At 50.9% G+C, this 19571-nt stretch overlaps 1 protein-coding gene across 1 annotated transcript in view; it reads right to left on the bottom strand.

The window, feature by feature from the left end:
• Positions 1–6570: 6570 nt before the first annotated feature.
• The window catches only part of Ccdc91 (coiled-coil domain containing 91), a 117579-nt gene continuing 104578 nt past the window's right edge, over positions 6571–19571 (bottom strand). Inside the window, exons 13-16 of the mRNA XM_055605616.1 lie at positions 7596–7790; positions 7236–7435; positions 6815–7054; positions 6571–6640 (exon numbers count right to left, since the gene is read on the bottom strand). Coding sequence (XP_055461591.1) covers positions 6571–6640; positions 6815–7054; positions 7236–7435; positions 7596–7790 — 705 coding nt within the window. The remainder of the gene's footprint in view (positions 6641–6814; positions 7055–7235; positions 7436–7595; positions 7791–19571) is intronic.

Raw genomic sequence — 19571 nt, forward strand, 5'->3', positions numbered from 1 at the left:
CGGGGAATCTGGGCAGCAGTGAGAGCCCTCGCCTGCCTCTGCAAAGGAGTTCATGCCAGGGGGCACCTGGGCTTCTAAAATCACCCAGAGCGCAGCGCCCACCCCACACTGTCGGCATCTGTTCCCGTCTCCCTGTTTTTGGCCCGCAGACAGCAATAGCCCAGCTCTGCCCCCTCTGCCCAGCTCGGCCGGCCTCCTGTTCCAGGTCGGTGCTGCAGAGAACCCAGCAAACAGCATGCACTTTGGGGCCCTGCACTGCCCAGGCTGGCCAGGGCAACTCTTTCAGGGTCCCTATAGCTGGGCTCTTCCATGAAGCAGGGACGGGAGCTTCTGGTGGGTCCTGGGAGGTCCTGGTGTGGACTGTACATTGGTGGCCAGGGTCGTCAGAGATAACAGCCAGTGGGGCCAAAGCCCTCACTCCTTTGGGGTGATGGCGTCCTGAAGAGTGGGCGGCACTTTCAGCACTCATTGTAGTTTACAAGTCATTCACCGTTTTCTTCAGATCCATCTGGATCATGGCCACCCGTTGGTTAGTAGATTTCTGTGGCCTGTAATTCTACCAGGCCCAAAAAGAACACAAAGCTAACATTTACTCATTACGTCCACTTGGGGTGTATGAAAACACCCCTTTAGGGAAGACATAAATTCTGAGAGGAAAAAATATTTCAAGGGAAGTGCCATGAATTAGTTCACTCAGTCGTAATGGCAATATTATCAGATTAGTTTGTGTTGCCTCCAACTGTAATATTTTTATTTGGTTCTTTTTCCCCTTAAGTGTACCAAATAAAGACAATTAATCATAAGAGGAGCAAGTTCATTACCAGCGGGCAACAGTGTAGGTGGGAGACTTCATGTGGCCATTTTTTATATTTTCTTCTCTATGAGCCAGATAAATGGAGCCAAGGAAATATCCCTGAACCAGCTGAATGGATGCTGAGAGTGTGGGAGGAAAAGGCAGTATCCACTGCCACCATCAGTGAGCAGAGCTAACAGGCCTCTGTGTTCATCTCCGGAAACCGTTGATGGGCCTCCAAGTGTTCTACAGACAAAGAGTGTGTGTCCAGAGCCTCGGGGTGGATTAGACAATCGCTGTAGTATTGTGCCCACCCCAGGAAGGAGAAGCTGAATCAAAGGGGATTATTAAGACAGAAAATTGCCTTCATGGCGGCCAAGTGTATTTCTGGAGTGTCCCAAATAAAGATAAGTAATGTTAAGAGAGAGAAGGAGTTGAGAGCAGGTCCTTTGCAGCCAGAATGTTTAGTGTGTGTGCCTGATGCAGCCTGCTGGATACCTGTGTGAACCATGGGAAAGGACTCAGCATCTCTACACCTCAGATTCCTCATCTGGAAAACAGGGCTAATGAGGCTGCCTTCCTCAGGAGTCCATTTTGAAGATGGAGTGAGTGTGCACATTTTCACAAAAGGTATTGCAGGTGACATGGCACACTGTTAAGCACGGCATTAAAGGAAGTGATAGAGACAGGCAGAGGTGGACATTGACATGGCCAGTTCCACGTCTCTCTACCCTCGGCTGAAAAGCTGAGTGGAGGTCATTCTTTCATTTGCTCTTCCCTCCAGAGCAGCCCCTGCCTTGCTGGAGAGCAGTCTGGGGAGCAGCAAGCCTCAGCCTCCTCCCAAGTCTGGCTGTCTTTGCAGTCTTCCCAACAAAAGTGTTCTCAGCTCCAGCGCCTCTGTCTCGTTGCTGGTGCCTCTGACCTTGGAAGCAAAACCCAACTTCACAGTGTGTTCTCAAGTGTGGATGAAACCTGGAAAGCATTTCCGTTTCTGGGAATTTGGTCTTTAGCCCTAACCGGGTCCTGTGTCCTTCACACTCAGTGGCCTCGCTCCAGGGTCTGTTGCTCCTGGTGCAAATGAACTTGGCACACACCAGGCAGACACATTTCCACCACACAGCTTACCCGGAGGTGCCCAGCCACGAGCCGTAAGCTCCCGTCCGCCTCCATCCTCCAAAGCCTGGTCTGAAGGTCAAAGGAGGGAACCTTCCGTTCCCTCATGCACCCAGCTCAGTCCCTGCTGCTTCAAGGTGAGATGGCGAACACCTGGATTAGCATCTTGACTCTCGGCTTCTGTTGTAAGATAAGACTACCCCAGTGTCTCTTTCCCTCCCCGGCGTCTAGCCCTGGACTCCAGACAGGGCTCTGGTCCTCGGGACCTCTGCACTTCCCAAACGAAGACGAGATGCACCAGTGTGATTCCAAGGAAACTTTCGGTTTCGGATGCCGGGACCCTTGGACACCCATTCTCACATGTGGCCTCCTCTCATGTTTTAGACACACTGGATGGCTTGCAAATTCTTTTCTACCCTGAAAATTATAGCTGCCTTTGGTGGTGGGTTTGCTTAATTTTTATACAAGGTTTCAGCTGACCCGGAGCTGTCTGTGTAGCCCAGGCTGGCTTCAAACATATAGTGCACCTGTCTCAGCCTCCAAATGCTGGGACTCCAGGTGGCTACCACTAAACCTGGCTATGAACTTGTCATAGAGAACCACAAAGGAGTCACAGGCACTCTTGAAGAGCTAGGACTCAACAGCTTAGACTTTATGGTTCCCAGGGTGCTCTCAGAGTCTTCCCTCACACAGACACAGTGGTTTTCCAAAATCATTAGAGCTTTAGGATAACAAAATGCCTTGTAAAAATACAGCAGAAGCCAACAGCCCAGATGTTCCACTTTTAACTGGTTTAGAGCATTCTGACTTTCTCTTGGAAGAGAATTACAATATTTGATGCGGCAATCTTTCAAGAGGCTAAGATCTTAGCTTGTTCTGGATTTAAGGAGTTTTGGAGCAATCCACTGAAAGACCTGAGAACAATGTGATCAGAATTACAGTACAGAACTCTGCTGAGTGGGCTCAGAGCACCCCGGAGCATGTCACATCTTGCACTGTGATTCTGACAGCATCAGGTCCTGGGAAGGTGAAACACCAGGCTGTGGGCCTGCCAGGCACGGCTTGGACTCGGCAACATTACAAACTGCTGCACTCACAAATAGCCAGGCATTCACACTGCTTTCACCATGGGCAGAACGACAACACGACACCAAGCACTCGCCCCTTGCCCACACTGAATTCGTTCCATCACCCAGTGCAGCTTCGTCCTTGCTCTCTCTTCCATAAAAAGTCACTGAGCTACAGAGTCATAGAATTGCCATGTCTTCTCACATGCCCAATCCAGAGCAAAGCCTTAGGTCCTTGATTCTCTCCAGAAGTGCCCACCGCCCTCTTGCCCAGACTCCCCACAGTTTGCACGACTGAACAGCTTCAGGAGCTGTCGCTGCTGCCCCTGAAGGTCACCGTCATTGTCTCGGGAAGGAGTGTTGGCCTTTCCCATCTGAGACATGCTTCCAGGTCCAGTCTCAGGTGAGCAACTCAGAAGGATCTTGTGAGAGTGGGGAAAATGAGATTTCCAGGTCTGGATTTCTCTACCTCCTACCAAGACACAGAGAGATTTCCAAAATGTAGGAATTAAATTGAAAAAAAAAAAAAAAAAGGAGAGGAAGGGAAAGGGGGTGAAGAAAAAAAGAAAGACGAGGAGGAAGATGATGGGGTAGAACTGCAAGATAATGAAGAGGAGGATGTCGGCAAGGAAGGAGAAAAAAAGAACAAGAGGGGCGTGAGGGAAGGAAAGGAAAGGGCAGGGCTGACCTACATTTCCCAGGTGGTATCTTGGAGAGGCTCCTCCCCCTTCCTCCTGCCTTTAGGGAGGTTGGAACAGACTGGAAGTAAAGCAGCCTGGGGCAGATCTGTGCTGTCCTGTGCTCCAGGCTTCCTGTGGCATAAAATCTGTCCTCACACATTGACCTCATAGCCCAGAAAAGCACAAGCTAAGCACTTCTTATTCAGCGGCAGCCTCACATGCCTCGGCGTCAGACTTGGAGCTTCTATGGCTCATTCCCCTAACTTTTCCCTCGTGTTCAGAGTAAAGAGAGAAGCTGAGAAGCCCTCAGGCTTATCTTCCCAAACAGATGGCTCTTCACACATCCAAATGGTCACACTCAAGTCATGCTCACACCTAGCCTTACGGAGCAGAAGGCATGCTGGAATCAAGGTTTTGAGCTGAGCAAAACACCAAAAGGAATGAGAGAATGGATGAGAGGCAGTAGATAAGAATTCTGGACAAAAGTCACTTTGTAGTTTTCCTTTATGTAAACATGACAATGTGTGTGAGCAGGAGGGCCTGAGGTAAGCCTGGAAGATCAACTATTCATGTTCCGCAGCACATAGCCAGCGAACCCAGCCAGCCCCCTGCAATAATTGTCACTACTGTCTGATCCATCAATGGCTGCTAAGTCGGGTCCATTGTCAGCCTTGGTCTGTTCTTGTCAGTTCAGTCTCCCAGCACTGAGGAAGGTGGAATAGAGACACTGACAGCCTTTGCGATCAATGAAGAATTAGGGAAAACCTTTTAAGAAATGAATGAAATCTAACTTAACACGGACAAGTCACGTGTAATCCTTTCACTCTCCGCCAGGGTGCACAGTGGCTATGGGATGGATGGATGTGTGTCACAGATGTGCTCTTGTGGCCACGGCAGTCTTCTGTGTTCTGGGAGGTTCTGTGGGCCAGTTACAAAGACATTAAAAAAAGTCAAACTGTTTCTCATTTATTTTGCTTCTTGAACGTAAATCCAAATCAAAACTTTAAAACTGTAACCTGAGCAATAATTACTAATCTTGAAAGATTATTGACTGAGGGTTGGTAGGGTTGCCTGGGCCTCGGGAAGCAATGTTTTAAAGAGTTGGGAGGACAGAGTCTACGCTCCTCAGCAGAGCTGACTTGTGGGACTGTGAGAATGGAAGGGTTAACAGACTCAGCAGTGAGCTTCATTTCAGACCGTGAGGACCAAAGTGGACCTCTGGGCAGAGCCTTTCACCGTGATTTAGAGTCACCTTATTGATACCAGGAAGAGGCTACTGAGGATGACGTGAACACACAGCCAGGGTCGAGGATGGTGAGCTACAAGCTTGAAGACCTCGATGTCACCCCCAGACTGGAGAAAAATGCGTGCATACGGGGAGCTCACAACAAAATCTTTGGGACATAAGGTAATTTTAGGTGTGTACCTTTGTCAGAGGAGCGGCTGTGCTGAGCTCCTCTGACTGGTTGGTTCAGGCATAGCCAGCATGCGACCTACAGTCCACAGATGCTGAGGACAGCAACCAGTGCAGCTCAGTACAAAGGCCTAACTTTATCCGGGTTTTGTAACCAGACTGTGTGGTTTTGGGGTGTGAACTTTGTAGGTCCGTCATGTCGACATGTTAAAAGGTTGAGCACTCATGGCCACTGATCAGCCTTTACCTCATGGCAGGCTTCTAATATTGTCTGACTTTGCTTTAACGCTGCATTTTCAAAATGATTTTGTAATTCCAAGTTGGATTTACAAGTGGATATCAGCCAGAAGAATCAGGAATCCAAGGTTATTTTCCTGTACACAGTTAGTTCCCAACCATTCTGTGTTAATGAGATCTTGACTCAAAAGATTAAAAAAATGTGGATTAATCCTTGACTGATACATACATACAAATGCAAACACACGAGTGTGATCACGTGTGCACACACACAGAGTGCTTGGCACGTGGGCATTAAAGTTATTTACTTTTCATTAATTCCTTGAATGATACATAGAGCTTTATTGAACATCTAATTAGTGCTAGATAGTGTATGAAAGTCTGGAGACTCCATGGTTGGTTTTGGAGAATACATTTCCATAGATCAAATTTATAATACATGAATAAATAAAATGATGGCCACCCGAGTCAGTCATGACCAGCCTTGATCACCTGATTCTGACGCCCTTGCTTCTACCATTGCCAACATTACAGTCTCCACCACCATCACAGCCACCACCATCACCATCACCACCACAACCACAACCACCACCATCACCATCACAGCCACCATCACTATCATCACCACCACAACTGCCACCATCATAACCACTACCCCATTTCCATCACAGATATCACCACCACCATCACCACCATCACAGCCACCACCACCACCACCAACACCACCACCATCACCATCACAGCCACCACCACCACCACCATCACCATCACAGCCACCACCACCACCATCACCATCACGGCCACCACCACCACCACCACCATCACAGCCACCACCACCACCACCATCACCATCACAGCCACCACCACCAGCACTTCTATCCTCCACAGCCTCTCTAGAACCCCACTGTCGCCGTGGCCACCCTTTCTACCACAACCAGCGCCAGCCTCACCACCAACATTATATCCATCACCACCATCACAGCCACCACCACCATCACCATCACAGCCACCAACATTATATCCATCACCACCGCTCCTCTCAGTACCAGCGCCATCCGCCTCCATCACCGACCCTGCCCCACCCTGTCCACTGCCATACCGACTTCCCTGCTCCATCAGCTCCCTGCCTGCCTCCACTGCGGCCCTGTGCTTTCCAGTGAGGTAATTTCTAGTGGATGACCAGCCTTGCGGTAAGGTGAGCTGGGACGCATGCGCTGAGGTTCTGTGACCTGGCAGGCTCACACGCTGCCATCTTGGTTCATGACCTCACTGGCTCGCATCTTCAGAGCCAGGCCTGCAGTTCAGCACCTCTGTCCCTGCCGCAGGGACTACAGAGCTGTCAACAGTGACAGCCAAACCAGTCCGCTGAGGACCAGGGCGAGGACCCACCCTCGAAGAGCCGGATCCCGGAGCCGCCCAGCCTCTGCCCCGCCCTGCCCCCTTCCTGCCAGGCTGTGTAGAACAACCGTCTGCCTGAACCGTAGTGTCGCCTTAACTGACTAGTACTTACCGTCTGCTGCCCAGAGCACCGCGGGGAGCTGGCTGCCTTTGGCCGGATCCTGCTGCTGAGCAGACGCTGCCCTGGGCGCTGCTGTTCGGAAAGGCTCCCTCTGCGCAGCGCTCTGGCACCTTCCTGCTCCGCACTAGCAGCCGGGGCACGCTGGCAAGGCTGGCGGAGACCGAGGCCTCGCGCAGACACTGCCCAGGGAGCAGGGACAGAGGAGCAACGGCGGCCGTGGCGAAGAGCTCCCTTCCAGCGCCAGCGAGAGCCTTAGCTGCTAGGATCTCGGGGAGCCGAACGTCCAGGCTCGCTTTGAGTTTCGCATTGTGACATTGTGTGTTCTCGAGATGCTTGCGGGATTTTGTTGAGAGTTTCTTCCATCGTGGGTTCTAAGTGTGGATCGTGCCTTGTGTTTCGGAGTCCTGCACACCTGCCGGCAGAGGGGGTGTAGTGGAGAGGTTCCACACCTGCCACGCGGTTCTCCTCCCTCCGTTCACTCCCGCCTCCCTTTCCCCCAGTCCCGCTTTCCTGGAGCACCCAGGCCCAGTCCCGCAAGCTGAGGACTCTCCGAGGACACACTGGTGTGGCAAACCGGTCTCGGGTGCCATTGAAGACCAAGCAGTTCGGGTTCTAATTGAGTCAGAGCAGCAGAGATTGGGGCCTTTGTTGTCCTGGGCACAGCCTCTGTTCCTTTGTTCGCCACCAGCCTCCCCCACCCCCCCAGGCCCCGGCTCCCGGGTGTGATCGTTACAAACTAGGCTAATTGTGATGGAGTTAGATGAGGCTGTACAGAGGAGAGGTCTTCCACAGTACCGCCTCCACGCGGGTACACGTGGTCACCAGAAAAGCGCTTTGTAAAGATGGGGGACACGCAGGAGTGATGTCCAAAGGCACCAGGAAAATATTTTGTGAAGATGGAGGGTGAAGTAGGAGCGATGGTGTCCTGCAAACTGGGGACCCTGACAACCCCGGTCCTCGCCAGCAGCTAAGGGAGCAGAGAGTCTGAACGGGAGCTTCCAGAAGCCTGTGCCTCCTGATGTCTGCGAGGGGCCCTGGCCTCCAGCCCTGGAAGACAACTACCGTTTTCTGACGGTAGCTTTTATGTGAGCTCTGGGAAACTGATACACTGTTTTGTGCCTTCTTTGGGCTCTTTTCCTTTTTTGTTCAATTTTTACGTGGTAGTTTATGTTTTGTGTTATCATTAACCCTTATGAGCCTGTTTGTTTTCTAATGAGAGACAGAAAGGAGGTGGATCCAGATAGGAGGGAGGTGGGAAGGGGCTGGGAGGAGCAGGAGGAGGGAAACCATAGAAAAAAATGTATTATCATAAAACAGAGGGAAAAGAATTGGCTCATCTGGAGAGACGGCTCAGTGTTAGCCACCTTGCTGCTCTCGGCCACACTCCACCTGTGTCCCCAGAGCCCACTTCAGGCATCAGTTCCTGTAACTCTAGCTCCAGAAGGATCCGTTGCCCCCCTGGCCTCTTCAGGCCCTGCACACTTTTGGTGATGGACACTCACACAGACACATAAATAAAAATAAACATGTAAAGCCTTTTGGGCCTCACTATTAAGGGTGCGGTCTGCCGGATGTGCAGAGCCCTGAGCCTGATGAAATGGAGGAGCCCTTTGTCAGTGGGGCTTCCTCTTCTCTGCCTGGGGAGCCCGAGCCCACACGCCTCTACCCGAGGAATGTCAAGTGGGTGTTCGAAACGTTACAGGTTCAACTTCTTTTCTCGAAGGGGAACTGGCTCAGCTGGCACCTGGCTGCCTGGAATGCCTCTCCACGCAAGTGAGGGTCCCCAAGCCTTGAAGCCCTCAGCCGGTGTGCACCTGCTCTGGAAACCCCTTCACTTCCCCAAACTCTTGTACACCCCACTAAAGCACACAGAAGCTGTTTCCCTGCGTGTCCTCTGAGAGCTGGAACACGGAGGCCCTCGGTGAAGCCCTTTCCCGGCAGCGCTCTCGGCTGACCGGATCCTGCACACCCCCCATTCCAGCTCCGCCACCTTCCCAGCCCGGGGCGCAGCGATGCCTGATGCCCCAAGGGGAGACAAGAGCTCGGAGGCACAGAGAGATACACTTGGCTCTTGTCAACAGGGTGCATGTTTCCTGTTCCCTTCTGCACCCTGTCCGAACAGACGCCAGAACACCCCAGGGCCACACTGTCTGCGTGCGTGAAGTTTGCTGCAGCAGGGCACACTTGGACAGAGATGATACGGACACAGCATAAAGGACACTTTGGCATCCATCTATGTAACGTGTGAGTCAGTTTTGTGGTTTCCCTAAGCCAGCGCTCGCATCTGGCGAGGCCGGCCGGCCGGCCCTGCAGCTCTCACATCAGCCCTGTCACCGTGCTGAGCGGACGATGCTGTGCTCACCCTGACAACAGTGGCGTCGCCACATCGGACCCTCAGGACGGGACCCCGCACATGCTCTCTCCCTGTGGGAATGACGGCACAGGCAGAAATCCGTGACCCAGCCTCTCCTCTCCAGAGCACACAGCATGTCTTCCCTTTGCTGTGTCAGCGCCGGGCACTGTGCTCTCCCGCTGTTGGCTTTCTCCCTCCTGTGACCTGCCTCTAGCTCTGTGATCCCTCACACTGAAGCAAGTATGTTTACGTGTGTGCCTTTTGTTTTACGTCTGTGTAGACTACACAGGTACATTTTTTCCTGTTTGATTTGGCTAAATTAAACTCTTATCCGCATATCTTCTGTGGTCTGACTGCAGAAACTTTCCTTATAGGTGAACATACTTGAACGCTTGGTCTGGGGTTGGCTCCGCAGGTTGTAGAGTCTCTAGAAGTTGGGACCTCGCTACGGGAAGCAGGGGAGCGAGGGCAGGCCGTGAAGGCCCATGCACAACACTGCTTCCTGCTGGCGTCCCTGTGGTGACTGCGCCCTCACCCCCGGCCCGGACCCTGTCCTCACCCACACGCAAGACCCTGGGGAGCAGGAACAGTGCCCTGTGGAGGGGCTCGAGTGTAAGTGGGAAGTTGGTTGTGAACACGTCGTGCAGTTATTACAGCAGGCAAGCGTTGCTCTCAGGAAGAGAGCCAAACTATCAGGAGGCCATGAAAGGCCTTGCAGACTTCCCAGTTCGGACCTGGCTTGTCTGGCCACGCCTCCGCCATCCCCCAACAAAACTAAACCCAGGGCTGGCGGCTGAGTGCAGCTTCAGCCCCGCCTTTTCCCTTGAGTGCCCTTCTCAAGGCATGCTTCACCTTCCAGACCAAGGCTCATGCCCTCTCACCTTACCTGCCCGTTCCCTTACCTGCAGTAAACATACTGCTTGGAGATGTCAGAGACCACCTGTAGAAACTCACCAACCTGCCTCAACTTGCCCGTTTCCTTACCTGCGGTAAACATACTGCTTGGCAACAGCAGAGATGTGCTCACAGAACCATGGCTTATCACAAGATGTTTCAGGCCCCTGGCCGAGAAGAATCTGTAATTTTTCACCCACCCTACTTCCTCATCCTGAATCCTATTTAAAGCTGATTCTGCTTAGTAAAGTTAGTCCTTGACAAGCACCTGTTTGCTTGGACTCCTTTCTCTTTCTCGCCCATCTTTTCACAGGTTTGGATTCTCTTTTAACCCACGAATAACCTTAGCTCTGCTGGCTGGAGCAAGTAGGTGCATCCCCTTTCTCAGGAAGTTCAAGCACAGTGCTATTTTCTTCTCTGCCTTTGTGGCCAGGACCCATGACCTGTGCACCAACCGTCTGAGAGCCAGACCTCTCTGCCTCCCCCTTCTCTCCTCAGCTTTAAGCTCTTCTTGTCCTCCTGCAACGTCCTCATTTCTTTCATGCTCTACAGTTTCTAGCCTGAAAATCTGCGCCCTTCTCGTGGCTTTTCTCTGCACCAAATCGAACCCTCTGTGTGGGGCTCTTGGAATGTGTTATCATTTCATACAAGGGTTTCCCATTCCCTCACCCCAGGGAAAGGGGGAGGCAAACCCACCTGACAGTGCTACCCAATACACACTCCTTTGACCCAGACCATGACTCACGCAGGTGGACGCGACACACACAGCACACACAGATGCTCACATCTCTTTTGCTGTGGTCTGGCTCCAGCATATGGGATGACGCAGGAGTAACAGGAAGACAGAAAGGCTGAACCTGACAGTGTTAATCTGGAAAGATGACCAAAAGACACCGGAAGAACAGAAGCAATCGGCACACACTGAAGGGTTCCTATGGCTTATGCTAAAATGTTTAAGAAAGAGAAGAATAATTGTTCGCCTGTGACTTAAGTTTAAAAAGCTGGGAAACTACAAAGAAAAGAATGGATTTATCTGGAAGGAGGGAACAAAGGACAGTGGGAGGGTAGAAAAAAATGAAGCTTTCCAAAACTGGAAAGCTGCATATATATGTATGAGTTTAAATATATGTAAATTTAAATTTACTTAACTAAAAATGTTTTTGTCCTAGTATTAAACTGCAGAAAATCAACTCCTAAGAGATTTGGGAAAAAAATGTGCTTGTTTTCTAGTGTGCACATAAAAGAGTTGAGTGAGTTCACACTTTTAAAGGAGTGTCACTCAGGAAGCAGAGGAGAAAAGAAAAATAACCTGAGAAGAAAGACATCAAAAAGACAAGTGACCACAGCAACCACTCAGGCCCTGAGGGATTCCACTGTCCCTGCCCCTGGCAGTGTGCACTTGGTTCCGTCGGGTTCAGTGATTGTGGAACTGGAGTAACCGAGAACAGAGAGTAAAGGCTTTACGCTCTGATGTGCAGGAAGTGAAACAAGGCTGACGCTGTGACTGTACCACCTCAGACCTCTTCTTGAGGGGATCAGGACCTCGGGTGTGTGAGGCAGGCATGACATCCTGAGCTGCACCCTCAGCAGATGCAGAGCAGGACTAAGAATGCAGGGAGATGCAGGCTGCGTGCGCAACTCCACAACCGGTGACTTGAAGCCATGAGGACAGAGGCTTCCTCATGGGCAGTGAGCAGTCTGTCCTTCCGTGCTGGGTCACACTTCCTCAGCAGAGCTGGGGGAGGCTGTCAAAGAGCAGACACAGCAGCATGCTTAAGGCAGGCCAGCTCTGACCAGCTCTGACCAGCTCTAAGCAGCTCTCAATTCTGCTTACTTGGTCATGAAAACCTATACAAGGTGTACAGCAAGTCCAGCTTGTGAGTAAACTCACAGAGCTCAGTAAAGCGCAGCGGAGCTTGCTTCACTAGGCCGCTCTGGGCTGCGCCCACCTCCTCCCCACTCTTATGTATCAGCCATTAAGCTGGAGCCACGACCCTGTGTAACATAATTCAGTGGAAAAGGACTTTTAACATGCTTAATAGGCATATGAAATATTATTCCCCTGAGTCTCTGGAATATAAAAGTGGTACCGTATTGGCAACTTAAAATGAACATTCTTTTCAGTACATGGCTTTGAATGGAAAAAAAGACATGAAGAAAAATTAAATAAACCAAAATGTTGGCTTTGCTTTACTGCAGACAGCGGTCTCTGTTTGCCTCAGACACAGCGACAGACGGGTGGCGGGCTCAGCTCTGTGACCAGCCCCTTGAATTTCCAGGCTCAGATCCCTGTGTCTTCAACTATTATGTAATCAAAAATATTACAGAACGGGCTCCTGTCCTACCTCGGTCCTTCCCTCTCCTTCTGTCCCTCTGGAAATCTCTGGAAAACCCCGTGAGGCAGCCCTTGCCTTCCTCCCGCTGGATGCTCAAATGATGATAATACTTTACTATTTGCTTGGATTTTCCTCTGAACACATTAAAACATACAATATCAGTGACAGCACAGTATTCTTAAAAGTAAGTGTGTCTGAAGGACAAAACCCATCACCCAGCACTCGGGAGGGAGCTGCCCTGTTGGCACTTCCGATGGCTCTCGTAAGCTTTTCCACTCCAGTCACCTGCTCCTTAACCCCAGCACACTTTCTTAAGATCTCCATGTCTGATGTTTCAACCTCTGCATCATTTTCTTGATTTTTATCTAGAGGTCTGCCTGTGCTTTCCCGTAACTCACAGAGCTTTTTTAAAGACAGCTATTTTCAATTTCTTATTGGTCAATTCTAGATCGCCATGTCTTTGGTTATTAGACTTTTGAGTCTGCAGTAAGTTGTGGCGATTCTTCTGGTTCTTGTGGCTGTTATGGACATCTGAGTAGCTGAAGAACAGGCTCACCCTGTGATCTTGTGGGTTCTCTTCAACAGGAAAAGGCCTTTGCTACCAGCCCGGCTGAAGGCTGCCAAATGTCTCAGACGTTTTTGTAAATGTCTTCATTGGCTAGTATATATGTCCCTAATTAGAAAGACTTTCTCTTTTCGATTCTCTCTTTTCTCTTGTCTTTTCTTCTCTTCCCGCCCTTCCCTTCCTGTTTTTTCCTCTCCTTCTCCCTCCCTCCCTCCTTCCATCTTTTCTTCCTGTTCTGTCTCTGCCTTTCTCTGTCTGTCCCTGTCTCTCCGGAGTCTGTGCCTGCTGCACTCTAGGTCAGAACACCAGTGCCACCCCCTTCTCCCCCCCTGGGCAGCACTGGCTGGTGTGTCCTGTGTCTTCTCCCAATTTTGCTGTTTCATGCAAATAACACAAGGTGCCTCTTTCTTTTGTTTTTGAACTCAGGTGTGAAAAGGAAGCCTGTTAAAAAAAATTAAACAAAAAGATGGGGAAGAGGAGGCTGTAAAGATGACTCAGAGGTTAAGAGCACTTGCTATTCTTTTATGGGACCCTGGTTCGGTTCCCAGCACTCGGAGGCTCACCACCATTATCTAGAATGCCATTTCCAAGGCTCCTTGGACACTGCATGTACATGGTATGTACACACACACACACACACACACACACACACACACACACTTGAGAACATAAAAACAAATCTTTAAAGCTTTTAAAGCTTTTGAAGTTTCAATGGGTGCCTACTGCTCTCTCATTGGCATCAGGCAAAGACCCCCTCACTGGATGCCCCATTCTTACATGTTGGGAGTGTGCCCAGTCCCTGCCTCCTGCTGAGGGAGAAGCTGCCTCACCTCAGTCTCCGGCCAATATCGCAAAGCAGGTGTCCTCAGCATCTCCATGTGCTGCCCATCAGGGCTCCCCAAGAGCCCAGACAGACCCAGGGCCTTGTCCTTCTCTGAGGAGGAAGGCACCAGGGAAGTCGGCTGCCTGTGGAGAGGAGCGCACAGCTGCTTGTTTCGCTGATCACAGCCCACGGGCACTGCAGATCCTCAGGCTTCTGGGCCTCATACGTACCCAACTGTGTTATTAAACATACAGTACTTGTTGCGAAAGTGACGATACGGCCGTCGTTCCGCCAGCTAACATCACTCCCTTAAATAGGTCTGAGTCACGCCCATTCACAAGGTGGCATCTTAACTGATGTTTAGGAGGCTCAGTATGAAAACAAAATAGTGCAAAATATCTTGTAGTTTCTTACAGTATCTTACAACAGGAATGTTTTGAGTTAAGCAGAATATGATCTTTACATTAATTTCACCTTTATTTTTTAAGATGTGCTCACTGGAAAATAAAGTGAACCTGTGACTGTATGCACTGACTCTCTGTGCTCACTGGAAAATAAAGTGAACCTATGACTGTAGCATGGTTCTGCTGATGGCACTGGCGTAACCGCAGCCCCACGGTGAGCCAGCACTTCCGGGTGGCAGGAATGGCGGTGGGACCTTGGGCAGCCTCCTGGCCTCCAGCACCTAGTCCACTGGTATCCTTTACTATTTGCAGATGAGCAAGGGGGACTGAAAGTCTTATAACAAAAGCAATGAAATTTTAGGTTTTATGTTTGTTTCCATTTGGACATAGTTTTTGCATTTTACAGATGTGTCAGTTTGCTTTAATGAACATGTGGGCACTGGATTTTGTTTTTAAATGGCAGAAAGAGGGTGAGGGTGAGACGCAAGGAAAAAATAAGCAGAATGAAACAAAGCACAAGTCTGGGTTGTGCTGAGAACTGAGAGAGGGCACAGCTGGCCCTGAGCTGACAGCTGGAACTGTAGAAGGTTCTGCTGCCGGAACTCAGGGGCAAGCACTCAGTTGGGGACAGCCTGTGGAAGGGCCCCAGAAATCAGAAGGAAGAGGGGAAAGCCGGGACAAAAAGAACGTCTCCCCAGACAGTCCAAGACAGAAGCTGCTGATGGCAGAGAAAGACTTCCCGAGCCAAAGCATTGCAAGCGAGGTATTGAAAATTATAGTGAAGAAAGGCAGGCAGAGGGAGGCAGGAGCGCAGGCAGCAGACATGGGGACGGGGCTGGAGCGGAGGCAGAGGCAGGACGGGGCACGACAGGCCAGGGTGTAGGCAGCTGTCATCCCGGAGCCCACATCTTTCTTGCCGAGAGTGGTGGTTCCACAGCACACACCTCGTCCAGAATCTTCCAGATGCTCAGTCGCTGGCAAATGTTTGCCTCCCTCTTAAGATCGATCAGCTGTGTTTGCTCTTTGGCTCCTCATATGTGACACAGGAACTGAACGTCTCCATTTCTCTCTCTCCCCACTGGCCGGGAATCTTCTTAGTCCTCTCAGCTCCCTTAACGACACGTTTCACTGGGCTGATGAGGATGATACGGAAACCTACCACGGGAGAGAATGCGCGGCCCCAGCCAGAACGGCCCGGGGTGATGGCTGCAGTGAGGACACCGCCGAGCAGGCACCACAGCCCACAGGGGAACCAGCGTGGCACCACGGCCCACAGGCAGCTTTATTGCAGGGCTGTAGCGTGCAGGGTCGTGGGAACCCGGTGGCTCTTGCAATGGGATCAGAACCTTGCTCCTCTTGGTCTCCTTTTCAGCTTTGGGTCAGGTCCTGCTGGCTGAGACCAGCTGCCATTTGAGACCACGTAGAGGACTTGGCGGGGCAACCTGTCCTCTCATCCCAGCTTCCCAGGTGGGAGGAGTGCACTACTGGGCCCCAGGGGTGCCTCAGTCATCACTGGCAGCGTGGTGAGAGGAGCTCCGGTTCTCCGGTGACCTGCCAGGGAGGTGAGGCTGCTAGGAGTCAGAAGGAGCGCTGGGCTGCCTCCAGGCAGGCTTGAACTACAGATCCCCGGGTACTCTCCCTCGAGGTTTCGCTAGTATCCGCGTATACCGGCTTGATTGTCACAACTACTGCACAATGTCTGAACACATGAAGGAGCTCTGGGTCAATGTAGAGTGTCACAGCTCTTTCCTAGGTGTGCAAGTATGTGTGTGTGTGTGTGTGTCTGTGTGTGCACTCGTGTGTGTGTGTGTGTGTGTGTGTGTAAGGCAGGGGGTGGAGGACAGTACAAGACAAGAGAGAGGGGCCCAAGGTTGTGACCACCCTACTCAGTTCCAGGCCTCTAAGAGCAGAATGGCCCTGGTATCAGGTAACTGACAATGAGCACGTTTTGCAGGCCAGGAGCCCTGGGCCGTGGTGCCTCACCTGTCATGGAGAGCTCACACCTGTCTGGTTCCCAGAGTCCAACAACCACAGATTACAGGAGACCAGAAGAACAGGGCATAGGAGAATCACACACAATACACACCAGCTCAGACTTTATGCCAAAACAAACAAACAAACAAACAAACAAACAAAAACACTGGAAGGCTCTACCAGCCATGTCTCCTGCTGAAGGCAGCAATCAGCCTTGGTTCGCCTTAGGACGGCCATCGTGTGATCTTTAGTCTTCTGCCTTAGCGAACCTCAGAGCCTTCCTGTCACCCGTCTTCCTGCTCTGCCCTGAAAGGACCGGCCCAGCCATGCCCTCCCACTGCCTCCTGCTATTCCTGGATGAGTGCTCACATCTTCTGAAGGTGACTAATGTTCTTTGAAAGAAACCCCTGTAATGAGCAGGGTCATGAAAGCCATTCTCGCATGTAACTTAGTCTCAGCTGCTGGTTCCGGCTGGTGAGTCCACCCATTTCTGGCTCAAAAGCAACGAGGAGAATTTTAGAGATGGAGATATTTGAAGTTAAAGGACAGAAGACAAAACTCAGGGCCTTGGTACTGCCGTCTCAATTTCTCCAGGACATACATCTTCTTTTTCGATTGTGAGAAGCCAGTGGCTCTGTGTGAAATCCACACCTCACCCTCATGAGGGGCATTTCTTCAAAGGAGCCATGTCAACCCGAAAGACATGCAAGGTTGCCACGTCCCACCAGGACTTAAGAGTTCTGCTCAAACCAGGATGCTTCAGTGTACCGTTGAAGAACTAAACTTGCCACATCACACACCTCTCTCACACCCTCCGGCTTCGTTCCCATTAGCACTAGTCTGTTTTCTTTCGAGTAAATGAGTAGCCTAGAAGGCTGTACTCTCACAGGCTTTGGTGTTGAAGACTGCAGGCTTGACAGCTCCACCATCCTGTCTCCAGGCAATGCTGTGCCCACGTGACTTCAGACTGATGGACCCAGTGCTTCCTCAGGCAAAGCACAGGTGTGTGAGCTGCACACACCTGGCTTCTCGTTCCAAGGGTTTTGATGCTCTGCACTAGCCAACTAGTTTAGTGAGCTGTTCTTGGCTCTTGGCTAGCAGGAAGGATGTGGCCATCCAGCTGTGTCCCACGATGGTGACATTTACATTCCAGGTGACCCAGGCTCACAATCCAGACCAGTAGGAAACCTCCATGGCCTTTCAGAGGACCGTTCAGAACCCCCAGAGATGCAGGGGTGCAAACCAACCTTCAGAAAGACATTTGAGAAAAAGACACACGGCTCCCTTTGGCGCCCTCTAGAGGCCATTCACCACCACCCCGTAGATTGCGCAACAGCTCATGGCGGGGCCTGGTGGATTGGATGTTAGAGTGGAGACAAAGGTCTTGTCAGCGATATCCTCATTTCCTCCTATGGCTTACCAGCAACCTTTCCACATTCTTCATGTTGATTATTTTATATGACCACAGGACCTCTTTTCTCATGGAAACTTCATCATAAAAGCCTGGACTGAGGGGGAAAAAATAGAAACCACCAACAACAAATGAAAGCCAGAGACATTGGTCATGTCTATCAGTACTGTTTATTTTGATGCAAGCATTTGAAGGCACTGCTTCAGCCCTGCTTCAGAATGCTTAAGATTCATAAACATGTGACCAGAGGCGGTTTTGCCCCTTCTGACAAGTGGGGGAGGAGTCACTACAGGAGGCTGTAGGTGTAAGAGCATGGCATGTGGAGTCTAACTGCCCTTGAGTTCCAACCATAAACGCCTGCGTTTGGGTCAGTTACCCAACCTCTGTGGAACCTGGCAAACTGGGGGCCTCCCTCCCTCCCTCCCTCCCTCCCTCCCTCCCAGAATTGCTGTAAGACTAAGGAGACGTGTCCATCCCACACGTGCCGCCCCACGTGCTAACTCGATGTCTCTAGAAACTCAGGACAGTCGAGAGGAAGAAATTAAGAAGTCAAATTGCAGAAGTGTTCTTGTAGGGTGTCGAAAGCATCACATTAGTGAGTCCTAGCACCTGGCTAGCATTCCACTGTGTTCACTTTTTCCTGAGCAGAGAGTCTCACCTTTGTGTGAAGCAAACCAGACAGAGAAGATAAGGCACTTCCCCTCAAAACAGATGCTACTCCATCCAGCCAGGAATGAAGAGCTGGTACCAGGCCCCAGGGCCTCTTAGATTCATGCTTTCCCCATGCCCAGTAACTACTGCAGCCAATATTATTTGCTAAGACAGATGCATTTCAAGTGTTGCTTGCTGTTGCTTCCCTGAAGAGCAGTTTCTAGCCCAACAGCCCATGAGGTGAACACACCACAGAAAGATCCAGGGCATACTACCGAGTCAACCATCATTGGTCAGAGCTGCTCGGACTCCTCACTACAGTGTGAGCATAGAGCACACATGTTTCTTCATTTGCAGGAGCTTCGAATTGGTGTCTATTGTTTAGCTTTTCCCCCTAAATGAAACGTTTACTCAAGACTCAGAAAGTAAGCAAAATTCACAAGCCTCAGGAAACTCAAGAAACACACAGGACTTAAGGTGTGAAGAAGCACCACACCAGGCAGAAGGAAGAGGGAGTTCAGCTTTCTGAGTCATCATCTATGCTGGGGTGACACTGCCAGTACTGCAGATTCCTCTGAGTCACTGATGCCCCCTCAAGTAGCCCCATAAACCCACTGTTTCACCACGCCACACCGGAGAGGTCATTTGTCTTGTCTCTTGTTGAGTGCAAAATCCCTGAGTAAAACAACATGAGGTGTTGTGGATATAAACATGTTTTTGTTTTGGTCCCAGGTGTGGGATGCAGGGCTGATTCAGATTGTCCACAGCAGCAGACTATTTGCCTTGAGGTCTTTGCCAGCTGTAGGTAGTTTAAATCTGAGGACTTTGGGAGAGAAGAAATGCCAGAGCCCAGAGAGTGTGGAGCGGAGAAAGAACAAGGCTGCTGCTTCCTCCCTTCGGCTCCTGTTGCTGTTGTTGCAGTGAGACAAGAAGTTGGAGATCTCCTGAGGACTGGACTGGCTCCAAGGAACCCGACGACCCTAACCAGCAGGAAGCAGCTAAGAGAACTGCGCCCCCTCTCCCACTAACTCTCTCTCCTACCTGGTGTCGGGGTGTTGGAAGGGATTGGGGTGGAGCATGGAGAAGGAGATATAAGAAATGTAAACAAAGGGGTTTTTTAAAGTACTCCAACAGTGTGGTAAAGTGTATTTTGGCTCCTGTTTCAGAGGATTTCGGTCTACCATGGCAAAGTGAAGGGCTGAAGAAGCCTGTGGCTGAGGCTTTGCTTACTGGGGCCGGCCAGGAAGCAGGAAGTGGGCGGCACTGCAGGAAGCAGGAAGTGGGCGGCACTGCAGGAAGCAGGAAGTGGGTGGCACTGCAGGAAGCAGGAAGTGGGC

The sequence above is a fragment of the Psammomys obesus genome, unplaced genomic scaffold (genome assembly GCF_907164565.1).
Source record: "Psammomys obesus unplaced genomic scaffold, mPsaObe1.curated_primary_1811, whole genome shotgun sequence".
NCBI classification, from domain to species: domain Eukaryota; kingdom Metazoa; phylum Chordata; class Mammalia; order Rodentia; family Muridae; genus Psammomys; species Psammomys obesus.